The sequence below is a fragment of the Ascidia mentula genome, chromosome 8, assembly GCF_947561715.1.
Source record: "Ascidia mentula chromosome 8, kaAscMent1.1, whole genome shotgun sequence".
NCBI lineage: Eukaryota > Metazoa > Chordata > Ascidiacea > Phlebobranchia > Ascidiidae > Ascidia > Ascidia mentula.
Window position 1 is genome coordinate 16,956,655 of NC_138573.1, and position 13,044 is coordinate 16,969,698.

General features: G+C 35.1%; 2 protein-coding genes across 2 annotated transcripts in view; both read left to right on the forward strand.

The window, feature by feature from the left end:
- Positions 1-4,592: 4,592 nt before the first annotated feature.
- LOC145912122 (uncharacterized) lies at positions 4,593-11,261 on the forward strand. The gene is made up of 26 exons (XM_082999537.1): positions 4,593-4,715; positions 4,795-4,965; positions 5,077-5,154; positions 5,365-5,538; positions 5,592-5,873; positions 5,942-6,050; positions 6,392-6,570; positions 6,802-6,913; positions 7,030-7,229; positions 7,284-7,395; positions 7,455-7,636; positions 7,697-7,808; positions 7,889-8,079; positions 8,144-8,255; positions 8,320-8,522; positions 8,592-8,691; positions 8,756-8,856; positions 8,924-9,033; positions 9,161-9,248; positions 9,745-9,818; positions 9,873-10,007; positions 10,064-10,210; positions 10,268-10,428; positions 10,499-10,634; positions 10,701-10,804; positions 10,863-11,261. Exons 1-26 carry the CDS (start codon positions 4,646-4,648, stop codon positions 10,954-10,956), a joined length of 3,537 nt encoding a protein of 1,178 aa, XP_082855663.1. The 5' UTR covers positions 4,593-4,645; the 3' UTR covers positions 10,957-11,261.
- Positions 11,262-11,490: 229 nt separating this feature from the next.
- Positions 11,491-13,044, forward strand: part of LOC145912123 (receptor-type tyrosine-protein phosphatase epsilon-like) — a 33,711-nt gene continuing 32,157 nt past the window's right edge. The window contains exons 1-4 of the mRNA XM_082999538.1: positions 11,491-11,565; positions 11,644-11,813; positions 12,019-12,200; positions 12,707-12,818. Coding sequence (XP_082855664.1) covers positions 11,491-11,565; positions 11,644-11,813; positions 12,019-12,200; positions 12,707-12,818 — 539 coding nt within the window. The remainder of the gene's footprint in view (positions 11,566-11,643; positions 11,814-12,018; positions 12,201-12,706; positions 12,819-13,044) is intronic.

Consider the following 13,044-nt stretch of genomic DNA (forward strand, 5'->3'; position numbering starts at 1 on the left):
TTTGTCATGTGGGATACTGATACAACAAACATATGTGTGTAGTGAGTTTGAGTATCGATGGAATGCCCGAACACTTTCTTTACATCCTAATAAGACATTTGTTTTTGCATAAATTTACATCGCAGTCGCATTCGGTCACAATGACAATAGTAGATAAAATAAAGTTGATCACCCGAGCGCTCTGTGTTTACTTGGCTGTGTATCGTTTGTGTTCGCACCAACCGATGTAAAAATTACGTTTTTTCATAATATCTGAACCGCATACGTCAATTTGAACGAGGTTGATGTAAATAAATTGATTGCATTACTGTAGAGATCATTTTATACTGCCGCCAAAATTTTTTTTAAATATGAAATACAAATGTGAAGAATATGTTTAACAAGATCAACAAGATTATTTTGCGTTTCGGCATCAGATATACTAGCAAGGTTTCCACTAAGCGCAGAACATTTTCTCCTCGCATCTTCCCACGTTCGTCTGTCATCAGACAAGGAGAAGAAACTTTTTTTTACATTTGTTTGATGACGAATTGAAACGCAACCATAGTTGACACCCTGCTTACATGGATGTTTTGAATTAAAAAGTTTTTAGATCATGGCTTATAAACCAACACAAAAACAATTAGGTTGAAAATCACAAATGCGTTGTTCATGTATCGGCTTATATTTTGTAATTGCTATCAGAGTATTCTTAGTTTTGAAAAGGTTTTAGGGTTAATTACACTCGCTCCAAATTGTCCCAGCCACTGGGTTTATAAGAGAAACTAAACTAGTGTCAAAGGAAGGCTGTTAGTTTCTAATGTGCATTTGCTCCTACAAATACAAAGAAAGTACTTCGTCACTGTAAGCCTCAAGTTAGATTCGAGCTCACATTAAACCATTGTATACGACCTAAAATATCTGATAATGCAGATTGGTCATTGTCTTACAACTTTCTTTAGCACGGATCAGCATATCGACCTTTGGAGTGTTTAGTTTTGGGCAATCATGCTTTATCGAACGTTTGCATTCATTACAAAGCTTGCGCATTGACGCAGTCATTAACCTATTGTAACAATGATTTTTTGCATAAAATTTTTATTATTAAAATGGGTGTAGCAGTACACGCAAAAATTGATAAATAAAAATTATACTGGACAAAATGTCAGCACTTTGCAAACGTGATTGCAGTGTATCTGCCTGTACATGCCATGGCGCATAGAAGAAACAAAAACAACTACTTTGCACACCGTTTCGCACCTTAACGAGGTCATGCCCGACGTTTATTTCATCGTCCAACAACAGGAGTCCAACCCCTTCCCAACCCTGTTGATAGCTGCCCTGCTTACGACAATAATTGTGCTTGGAGTTTTGTAATCCCGACCAACACAGAATGTGTTATACAAAAGATAGACACAACAGAAATATATTTACAAAACTTTGCTCTTAATACAGTGTACGGGAACGTTACCTTGGTATGATTTCTTTATTGTGGGTTTGTTTGTCGTAATAAACATATATGTTACTTGAAATCAACATTTGTTTTAAATTGTGCTGAGATTGTATTGAAATTATTCAAATTATATTTATACCAAAGACTTCAAAAGTAATTTTCCTTGTAATAAATTAAAATCACAATGTTTTGAAAAAACAGCGTTAACAAAGATACCAATAGATTACATTGATTTATTTTCTTAAGATTGGTATTTGGATGGTAGAAGAGTGGAAAATAAGTGTGTTTGGCCAGACGAAACAGTTTTTTTTACCGGTGGAATATATCAGGTTTGTCATATTATTAGCTCTTATAAGAATGAAAAATGGACATTTTGCCAAAGTTGCTAGGAAAATCATTTTTTTGTTATTCTCTGCTGTTTGCTTCATTGGGACTTAAGTCTTTCAGTTATTTCAGTTGTTTATGCAAAATTAAGAAAATGTAAAGGTTAACTTTAATATAAAATATTTCATGCGATTGCTTTCGGAGGTGTATGTGCGTCTTCAAAAATCGTGTTCGAGGCAAAATATCCTACGAGTCACATATCATTTATCATATTGAGATGCGCAATTCACCAAACTAGATAAAACAAACTTTTTTGGCCCAAGTGTCAATCAAACAACGAACCAAATGTTTTTCCATCAAACAGTGATGCATCCAAATGTAAATGTGCTTTTTGTTTTCATTGAAGGCCTTGTTGCTTATGGATATCCGGTTTATTCATGACACGCCTTAGAAGTTACAGATTGCTTATGACCAAGAACTTGCTCGGTAAAGGTTTTCGTCTTGTTCATAAGATATCTTGGAGGGGGAATGCTGGTGATTGCAACGAAGAAATCAATTATATTTGTGAATACAAAAGTAAGTTTTGAAATGATGTATTTATTTATAATTTGACATGTTTTATTTATTTAAAACGTTCCGGCAAAACCTATGCTGTTATCAGTTTAAATGGGGGTGGTTAGTCTTTCTCCATAGTAATGTAAAGCTAACCTGACTGACATTAGACTGATAATGGAATGAATTTTTGCGGAAATGCTTTGAATAAATGCTTTAAGCACTATGCGCCAATCTGTTTATCCTCACTGGTCAACTGCTGGAAATAAAATTTCTTTTTTTCCTTTCCATATATTCACTACCTTTTGTAATTATTTTGTTGAATATATGCAATCAGTACGAGGTAAATTGAATTTGGAAACGTATTAGGAAGTTTTCTGCATGACAATCTTGTCAAAAACACATGACATTTACACCTACTATGTCCGCAGACGATTACAACAGAGTGCTCCTTCGTGGACTTGAGGGCGACGAAAACGACTACATTAACGCATCATATGTGGAGGTTCGTAACGGTGCTAAATGGAGTGGCAAATAAACGTTTCTAATTAGGGTTTTAAACAACCCCAAGTTACTTTAACTTGTGTTAACTTTATTTGTTACATTTATCTAGGAGCAATACATATTCTTGCACCACTTGATTGCACAAAGTGTTGAATGTTGCGAAACCCAAACAAATATTTCTGGACTGAATGAAAACGTTGAGCAACTTAAATGGTTTGTGACCTGCATACAAAAAAGTGTTTAGCATAAAATGTAAATCATGCACTCACAGTTCACCTTCTTCAAGTGACGTCATCAACGAGATATACAGCTCGGTTAAGTTGTCTGATGACGTCACTGCTTCAGCAAAGTCGACAAAGAATTGAACTCTTTTATATTCGGATTGTTTCTACGTTGGGATTTTCGGTGTTCAAATTCGCGTTCAGGACAATTGCCCAAATGTCAAAATATCCGAAGAATCAGCTTAAAATTAACAATTCGTAATTGTGACACCTGCGACTCGACGAGACGCCGTTAGATATGTTTTGAAATTTGTGTCTCAAAATTTTCAAGGTTGTTGACGTAAATCTGCCTGGGATTTTACTTTTGAAAAACATTGTAAGTTAATGACGTGAACCACTCATTCTATGTGATGCAAAACATCCTTTTGCGTTTTGTGTTTCTTCAATGACTTCAATGAGTTTAGCATCTTGGCTGCGTTGCTATACCTGTACTTATCTTCATGATTACATTTCTTCATGTCAACCGAAATTAAAAATATTTATTAGAACTTGTTCTATTACTATGTGAGGTCTAAACAACGATCATACAAACAACTCAGTTGAAATCGTTCCCACAACTACGTACAAAGATTGAAATGTAAAACCTATGAACACCAGTTCTATTTTTATTAGATTTGCGTTTTCACATTTTACCTCTTAAAAACGTAACATCTATATGTTGTGCCTCTATACACACCGACTAACAGCTAATGTCACGGTTGATAATAATGGAGAAGTTTTGTAGCTGATGTAGCTTGGGGCCAGTACAGGCGGCCCCTAAAGTCCAAGAAACGGTTTTGGGAGGACGATTTAAGCCTCAGGTCTTTGTGAGATTGTCACGTTATATTGCATATGTAGGTTTATTTGCAATGTTGCTTAAGTCGTGTTGTACAATCGCTGAGTCATGTTAATTTACTCTAACAAGGCATAGGAAAGGTAATCGTTCGCATACAATATTTTCAAAGCATTAGTCCCAACTGGGACAACAAGTCGGAAAAATTTCGCACTGCTAAGATTCAAAGTTAAAGTACCACTCTCACATTCAACAACTACATCTGTGAATATTGAAACTAAACCAGACATTATTTGGAAACGTTGCTGACATAGTTTTGATGTCGAACAAGTAGTAATTTTTGCGCCTAATGATCAGTCGTATCTCGTTTGTGAGGGCCGCTGTGACCCAAACAAATCACCCACGCAACAACTATTCCCACGGCAAAAGGCAACCTGAACAATGGCATATTTGCATTGCAAGGTATTTTAAGTCTTGCATTGTGAATATTTTGGAACAATCCATACAGCAGGTAAACTTAAAGTTGATGTCGAAATATATCTCTTCATATGCATAAGGAATGGTTCTTATCCCGTTCTTAGAAAATCCGTGTGCAAATACCTTTTATAAGCTGTAGCCACTGATTTTTCTGTGACTTTACGCACTCACGTTTATTTGGTATCATTAACTCGGGTAACTCTGAGCACCAATGACAGGAGCAGTATTTTGTTAATTTCAGCAGATCTCACCTTTCATAAACATGTAAACATTAATGTCTTAGTATTTAGAATTCAAGTAAAGATGTCAAGAGCAGTAAACAGTTGTGTGATGATCTGGACGTGTGTTATGTTGATTTCTCAAGAGTTTGGCTGTAAGTGTTTTATTCAACTATTTTGATTCAAGAAATGTACAAGTTCATTTTGAGGAAGGCAGTTATCGTTCCATTGTAGGTTCCTCATCGAAACCACGCACATATCGTTTCTTTTCAATGTCCAATGACAAACGAACTTGGCAGGATGCGAAGGAACGATGTATTGAGCTTGGTGGAAATCTTGCGAGAATTCCTGATGCCGAAACACAAAACAGACTTACTCGTCTTGCAAACAACAAAAAATCAATGCGTAAGTACTTATTTAAAACTGTTTGGATATTTTTTCCAATAAAAATTATCACGTCATTCAGAAACAGAAAGCATTCAGAAACAGAAAACTAATTTTTTTCTTGTTTTCCAGCTTATTATTTAGGTGGTAGACGTCTTGGAAACAAATTTACGTGGCCAGATGGAGATGTTTTTTACCAACGGAAATTAGGTTTTCGTTTCGTAAATATTTTTTCATGAAATATTGGCTATCCCATATTAATTACCATGATTAAAGGTAAAATTAAAATGCAAAATTTAAATCAAAAACTTTATCTCATATTTTCAATTCAAGTGAGCAAAGAATGGATAGATAACAATCATAACTATATTAGTCAAAAATATCCTAAGAAAACATGTCGTTCGTTTCTTATGGTTTAAGGTTATGGTTTGAATGGATGGCCACAAATGTCTTGGACCGGTAAAGAATATACAGCCTGGTTAAATAACATATTTCCCGGAACTGGTGAATGTGTTCGACTTGAAAAACATTTCAATTGGGGTTGGTATGCTGGTGATTGCAACAGGAAAATTAACTATATTTGTGAGTTCAAAGGTGGGTTTATTAATATTTGTTTATTTAAATGTCTGAAATGGTGCTGTTTGCAGATCAACCACGAAAAATCGTATTTTCACAAACAAGTTACTCTGCCATTGTCGGTGAAACAATTATTATCAAGGGAAAAATTACAGGACCTTATGTAGAACCTACAAATATCAGAGCAATTTACAACCTAAACAGACGGGTAACTTTAGCAACCAACTACACGGGTGTGGACTTCAGTTATTACATCCAGGATATTAGTCCATCTAATTTTGGTAACATTGCAATTGAAGCTATTGGAATCGAATCGAAATGCAAATTTTCCAAGAGCACTTTTTTGAATGAAGGTAACAATAACAAGTTTGGTTAATAAAGGTGGGTTCCAGTACTGTAACATTTATTTACATGTACGCAGTAAAGATTGAGATTGACAGAAACAGAATAGTTGCGGAAAACTATGGAAATCATAAATCTGTTAGTTGCTTTTTATCAGAAAACCATCCCACCCCAATAACATGGATGAGGTATAAAATATTTGTTGATACCTGTGATTACAACTGTGGAAACATGTTTTTTTACCACGCACTGCCATATAAAACACGTTTTTAGATCTTATTTTCACACTGCAATTAGAAATATTTGCTATTAAATCCGTTGTACATGCAGCCCATTTGAGTAATATTAATCTTGTGGGTTAACCACCCCCTAATCGTCTCTACTTGCATGTATATAATCCTCAAAAGTTTGGGGCCCCTGATCTTAGTGAACAAAATATTTGTCCAGAAGAACTAATACGTTTCAAAAGTAAATGCAAGAAGTCAATTTTAGTGAGGAAATGTGATAACAAGTGACATTTATTCCGCAGAAATGACGCAATGGTTTCGAACAATAGTAGTTCCAACGTTTATCAGTCGGTCAGCACCACCCATACTTCATCCACCCTTCACATAACAGTAAATGATGTGAGTGAATCGGGTAATTACACTTGCTTGGGAACAAATAGGATTGGATCCAAACTAGAAATGAAGTATTTGCAAGTGTTTGGTAAGTCAACATTTTTTGTTTTTCAATTTTTTTTTTTGAATTTTAACGCAGTAATAACGATTTCGGGCTCATAGATAGTCTTGCATGTGCCAGACAAAGCACACTAGTGAAAAACAAAAACAAAAAAAATCAAATATTTTTAAGGGGGGCGATCTTCCCTTCATGATTCCGCCCGAGACGTACACAGCAAAATTCATGGATACATTTAAAGTAAAAATCATCTTGTTTTAGTTAAAGTAAACATCACATTATCCAGAAGAAATTTGGACTTGGAACAATGGGAGAATGTTACGGTTGATTGCACTTCGTATGGAAATCCCAGGCCTGCGGTTAACTGGTACAGGTAAGATTGTAACATTTTAACAGGAAATGCTTATAAGATGTAAAACTTGACAGAAGGGTTTTTGCGTTACACCCTAATATTTGTAAAGCTAATATCTTCCTCTTTATTGTTTTTAGGCGAGAAAATTTCATAACAAACTTTGCATATTCGGTGTCGGTTTCCCAACAAAAATTATCACAAGGTCGATACCACGTAACGAAACGACTTCACTTAACAAAAGTTGACGCAACTTATGGCGGGGTTTACGAATGTTGGGCAGAAAACCGCAAGGACACAAACCTGCTGTCTCAAACCAGAAAAGAAGTCACTTTGAAAGGTAGTAGCGACCATAAACTGTTGCAATCCCAGCTAAACTGTTAGATGTATTTAGTTCGTCCAAACATAACACTTTCTGAGTCAGAAATTATTGCTAAAAAGTTTCATCGGCAATATGTTGATTGTGTCTCCTATGGGTTTCCAAGACCTAACGTTACATGGAAAAGGTAAACACATGATTTAGCATCAGTTCAACACATCCGTAACTTTGGATTTTAAATTTTAGAAATAAATCTGTTATCGGAGCTTCAAATTCTAATATCGACACGAGTATTGTAAATAACACAAAGTATTTGCAAACAGCTCGATTAAATTTTATGATTGATAATGTTGCGGATTCCGGAAGTTACGTTTGTCAGTCAATAAACAATCATATTGACAAGGTGGAAAAGGCGTTTATAATTAGAGGTATCCTACTGCAATGATTTGATTTTTTTGTCATTTGTCATTTAACCAATGCATCTACAGTAGCAGCAAATATATCGGTTACTCAAACCAGCAAAGTTGTTAGTATTCCAGAAACGTTTACAATTGGTTGTGAATCTTATGGTTTTCCATTGCCGACAACATATTGGATTCGGTAAAGCGATTGGCAAAATGAAAAATTTGTTTTGTTCTACTCCGTATATTCATGAAATCAACATTACGTTGTGTCCATAGAAATGATCATGTAGCAAACTGCACTACTAACATATCCTCGGTTTGCCAAAAACGTACAACCGTCGGCGAATTCAAATCCATATCTTGGTTGAACTTGAACATAAACCGCATAGAAGATGCTGGAAGTTATCACTGCAAAGCCTTCAATATATTTGGTTTAAAAATGGTCTCAGAAACCTTTACACTTCTTGGTGAAACTGTGATGTTTTTCGTCCTAAGAATCTTAGCGATATATAGTTATTTTAACATTTTTAGTTCAGGCAAATATTTCTCTCACTACAAATTACGTCAGATTGCTGGAAGGTGAATCTACAAACGTGACTTGTACTTCATTCGGATATTACACTCCTACTGTTTATTGGACCAGGTAAAAAATAATTTTCGAAAAAATCTTTAAAGATTTAATCCTTTCTTTGACACTTTTTTTTTAGGTTGTCGGAAAATATATCGAATAACTCTTCAACACGAATATATTATGAAACATTTAACGTGGACAAATTCCAAACGATCAGTGTACTGAATATAAATGTTGCCGACGTTAACGATTCTGTTATTTTTATCTGCCGAACTACATCAAATATCAAGAGATTACATATTATCGTTACAACCACACAGCAGGTTGCCTTTGTAGCTGGTATGTATGCTTGTCTTGTGAGCAATGTTAGTCACACATGCAAATATTCATTCCTATTTATTGGGTTAGGTGTCAACGTATTTGTGTCAAAATGGTTCATTCCCACAGTTATTGGATTGTTTGCTTTGATTGTTTTACTCATATCTGTAGGTGTGGTAATCAAGTGGAGGTAAACTTTTCCGATCTTATTAAATCAAAAAAATGTTGTCCCATTTTAATTATTTGATGTTTAGGGAACAATTATGTTCAACTATTTACACACGAAAAAAAAACGCATCAGAAACCTCCTCAGAATTTAAATTGAATAAAGGAGTGAGCTGGAAGTACTCCCCAGGTATTTGGAAGATAAGACTTTTTAGAAATCAATCCGTTTTAAAAAACGTTTACATTACAACCATTAGAGGATGGGCCTGATGACATTTATAACACACGGATACGTAAGTTTTACTTGAGTGAATTTTACACGAAGAGCGCAGATAATTCACACAAAGCAATCAAATCACAATATCAGGTACGTGTATAACTTCTGCCATTTATGTTGCCAAAATATCCATTCAATTTTTGTTGTTTTGTGCACATAGAGTCATAGATTGTTGATACACAAATTATGTGGAAATTACAAGTTATTTCCTTTTCAGAAAATAAAAAGACAATCAAAAAATGCTTTCAGCATTGAAACAGCAAAAAACAACCCATGTCGAAATCGTTACAAGAATATTTTACCATGTAAGTTGTTGTTCATTGCACAACGCAAGGTTGGTTGACAGATTCACAAACAATTTCTTGTCATAGGAACACTAATAACGAATTTACTCATGTTTTAGACAATGAAATGTTTTATTTATTCAAGACGTATCTGCAAAAACTTATGCCATCATCAATTGAAAGGGGAGTGGTTAGTCTTTCTCCATAGTGATATAAAGCTGACCTGACTGATGCCAGAATGATGATGATGGCATAAGTTTTGCAACAATTTCTTAAACAAATAAAACATGTAAATGCTTATAGCACTATGGGCTACTCTGTTTATTCTCAGAGTTACTTGTTGGAAAAACAAATGGTTTCCTTCCTCACATTCAATACTTCATTTTTAATATTTTGTTGAATAAATTAACTTATATGCAAACAGTACGAGGTAAATTGTCCCGAAAGGGCATTAAAAAATTTTCTGCATGATAATCTTGTCAAAAATACATAACATTTACACCAATTATTTCCGTAGACGATTATAACAGAGTGGTCTTTCGTGGACTTGAGGGCGATGAAAACGACTACATTAACGCATCATATGTAGAGGTTCGTCACCGTGCTGAATGCAGTGGAAAATAAACTGTTAACGTTTCTAATTAGGGTTTTAAACAACCAAACAAGTGGATTGCAACCCAAGGCCCCATCGATACAACTGTAAATGATTTCTGGACGATGGTTTGGCTACAAAAAGTCAGAGTAATTGTAATGCTCACAAATCCAGACCAAAATAAAAAAGTGAGTGTTTTATCATTAATTTAGATGCGTATTATTCAACGCTTTTCACTGTTTAGTCAAGGTGTGCTCATTACTGGCCCCAGAGCGTCGCCCCCTTTAAACTGTACGGCCGTGTTAACGTGAAACTGCTTAAAGTCCTGAACAAACATGGTTTCATTGTTAGGAAAATGGCAATCGAAGAAGCAAACACCTTATATGTTTCGGTATAGTAGGATTAAATAGAAGCTCTTCGTTGTTTTGTTAAATCGCTTTGCATCCAGGAACAACGAGTTGTGACTCACTACCAATTTATTGCTTGGCCCGGTTGTGGAGTTCCACAAACAACAACTGACTTTCTCACATTCACAAACCAGGTTCAGAAGGAAATGGATCGCGTAAATCGAACTTTGCGAACTCAGGTTCCCACTGTGGTCCATTGTAGGTAAAAATAGTGATTATATACATTGGTAAACTCAGTGAATGCGAAATAACCTTCAAGTATATTTTTCAAGCGGAGGTGCCGGCAGAACTGGGACTTTTATTGGTTTTGTTTATTTGTTTGAGGAATTAAATCAAACTGGATCAGTTGATGCTTTCAAGGCCGTTTGCCACCTGAGAGAGCAAAGAATGGAAATGGTTCAAAATGCGGTAAATGTGTTTCTTTCCCCCGAGTTATTTTAACTTGTGTTAACTTTATTTGTTACATTTGTCTAGGAGCAATACATATTCTTGCACCACTTGATTGCACAAAGTGTTGAATGTTGCGAAACCCAAACAAATATTTCTGGACTGAACGAAAACGTTGAGCAACTTAAATGGTTTGTGACCTGCATACAAAAAACTGATTAGCATAAAATGTAAATCATGCACTCACAGTTCACCTTCTTCAAGTGACGTCATCAACGAGATATACAGCTCGGTGAAGTTTTCTGATGACGTCATAGCTTCAACAAAGCCGACAAAGAATTGAACCTTTTGTTATTCGGATTGTTTTTCTACGTTGGGATTTTTGGTGTTCAAATCCGCGTTCAGGACAATTGCCCAAATGTCACAATATCCCAAGAATCAGCTTAAAATTAACAATTCGTAATTGTGACACCTGTGACTCGACGAGACGCCGTTAGATATGTTTTAAAATTTGTGTCTCAAAATTGTCAAGCTTGTTGCCGTAAATCTGCCGGAATTGTACTTTTGAAAAACATTATAAGTTAATGACGTGAACCGCTCATTCTATGTCATGCAAAACATCCTTTTGCGTTTTATGTTTCTTTAATGACTTCAATGAGTTTAGCATCTTGGCTGCTACACCTGTACTTATGTTCAAGAATACATTTTTTTATGAAAACCGAAATTAAAAATATGTATTAGAACTTGTTCTATTCCTATGTGAAGTCTGAACAACGATCATGCAAACAGCTCAGTTGAGGTCGTTGTTACAACTACGTGCAAAGGTTGAAAGTCAAAACCTATGAAGACCAGTTCTATTTTGTTAGACAACTTTATCATGATTAAAGTTGGAATTGAAAACTTTACAGTGGGTTTTCTGCATAAATTTCACCCTGATTTATGTAGAGATGAGGTTTTATTTTGTTCTTGATTGTTTTTTTGGAAAGGAAATTTAATAACAAACTTTTCATATTCGGTGGCTGTTTACCAGCAAGAATTATCACAAGGTCGATACCACGTGACGAAACGCCTTCACTTTACAAAAGTGGACGCAGCTTATGGCGGAGTTTACGAATGTTGGGCAGAAAACCGCAAGGACACAAAACTGCTGTCTCGAACCAGAAGAGAAGTCACTCTGAAAGGTAGTAGTGACCATAAACTGTTCGAGTCTCAATTAAAATGTTGGTTGTTTTTGGTTCGTCCAAACATAACACTTTCTGCGTCTGAAATTATTGCGGAAAAGTTTCATCGGCAATACGTTGATTGTGTCTTTTACGGGTTTCCAAGACCTAACGTTACATGGAAAACGTAAACACATGATTTAGCATCAATTCAACAAATCCATAACTTTGATTTTAAATTTTAGAAATAAATCTGTCATCGGAGCTACAACTTCTAATATCTACACGAGTATTGTAAATAACACAAAGTATTTGCAAACAGCTCAATTGATTTTTATGATTGATAATGTTGCGGATTCAGGAAGTTACGTTTGTCAGTCAACAAATAATGATATTGACAAGGAGGAAAAGGCGTTTATAATTAGAGGTATCCTACTGCTATGATTTGATTTTTTTGTCATTTGTTAGTTAACCAATGCATCTACAGTACCAGCAAATATATCGGTTACTCAAACCAGCAAAGTTGTTAGTATTCCAGAAACGTTTACAATTGGTTGTGAATCCTATGGTTTTCCATTGCCGACAACATATTGGATTCGGTAATGCGATTGGCAAAATGAAAACTTTGTTTTGTTCTACTCCGTATATTCATGAAATCAACATTACGTTGTGTCCATAGAAATGATCATGTAGCAAACTGCACTACTAACACCTCCTCGGTTTGCCAAAATCGTACAACCGTCGGCGAATTCAAATCCATATCTTGGTTGAACACAAATATAAACCGCATAGAAGATGCTGGAAGTTATCACTGCAAAGCCTTCAATATATTTGGTTTAAAAATGGTCTCAGAAACCTTTACTCTTCTTGGTGAAACTGTGATGTTTTTCGTCCAAAGAATCTTAGTGATATTTAGTGTTTTAACATTTTTAGTTCAGGCAAATATTTCTCTCACTACAAATTATGCCAGATTGCTGGTGGGCGAATCTACAAACGTGACTTGTACTTCATTCGGATATTACACTCCTACTGTTTATTGGACCAGGTAAAAAATAATTTACGAAAAAGCTAAGATTTAATCTTTTCTTTGACACTTTATTTTTAGGTTTTTTGAAAATATATCGAATAAATCGTCAACACGAATATATTATGAAACATTATCGTGGACAAATTTCAAACGATAAGTGCACTGAATATAAATGTTGCCGATGTTAACGATTCTGGTATTTTTATATGCCGAACTACATCAAATAACAAGAGTTTACGTATTG

Excerpts from the sequence above, each read along its gene's own strand:
- LOC145912122 (XM_082999537.1), top strand. The coding sequence starts at position 4,646 with ATGTCAAGAGCAGTAAACAGTTGTGTGATGATCTGGACGTGTGTTATG. Across the intron at positions 9,249-9,744 it reads TTACAAGAATATTTTACCAT|ACGATTATAACAGAGTGGTC; the intron begins GTAAGTTGTTGT and ends TTATTTCCGTAG. Across the intron at positions 10,211-10,267 it reads CAAACACCTTATATGTTTCG|GAACAACGAGTTGTGACTCA; the intron begins GTATAGTAGGAT and ends CTTTGCATCCAG.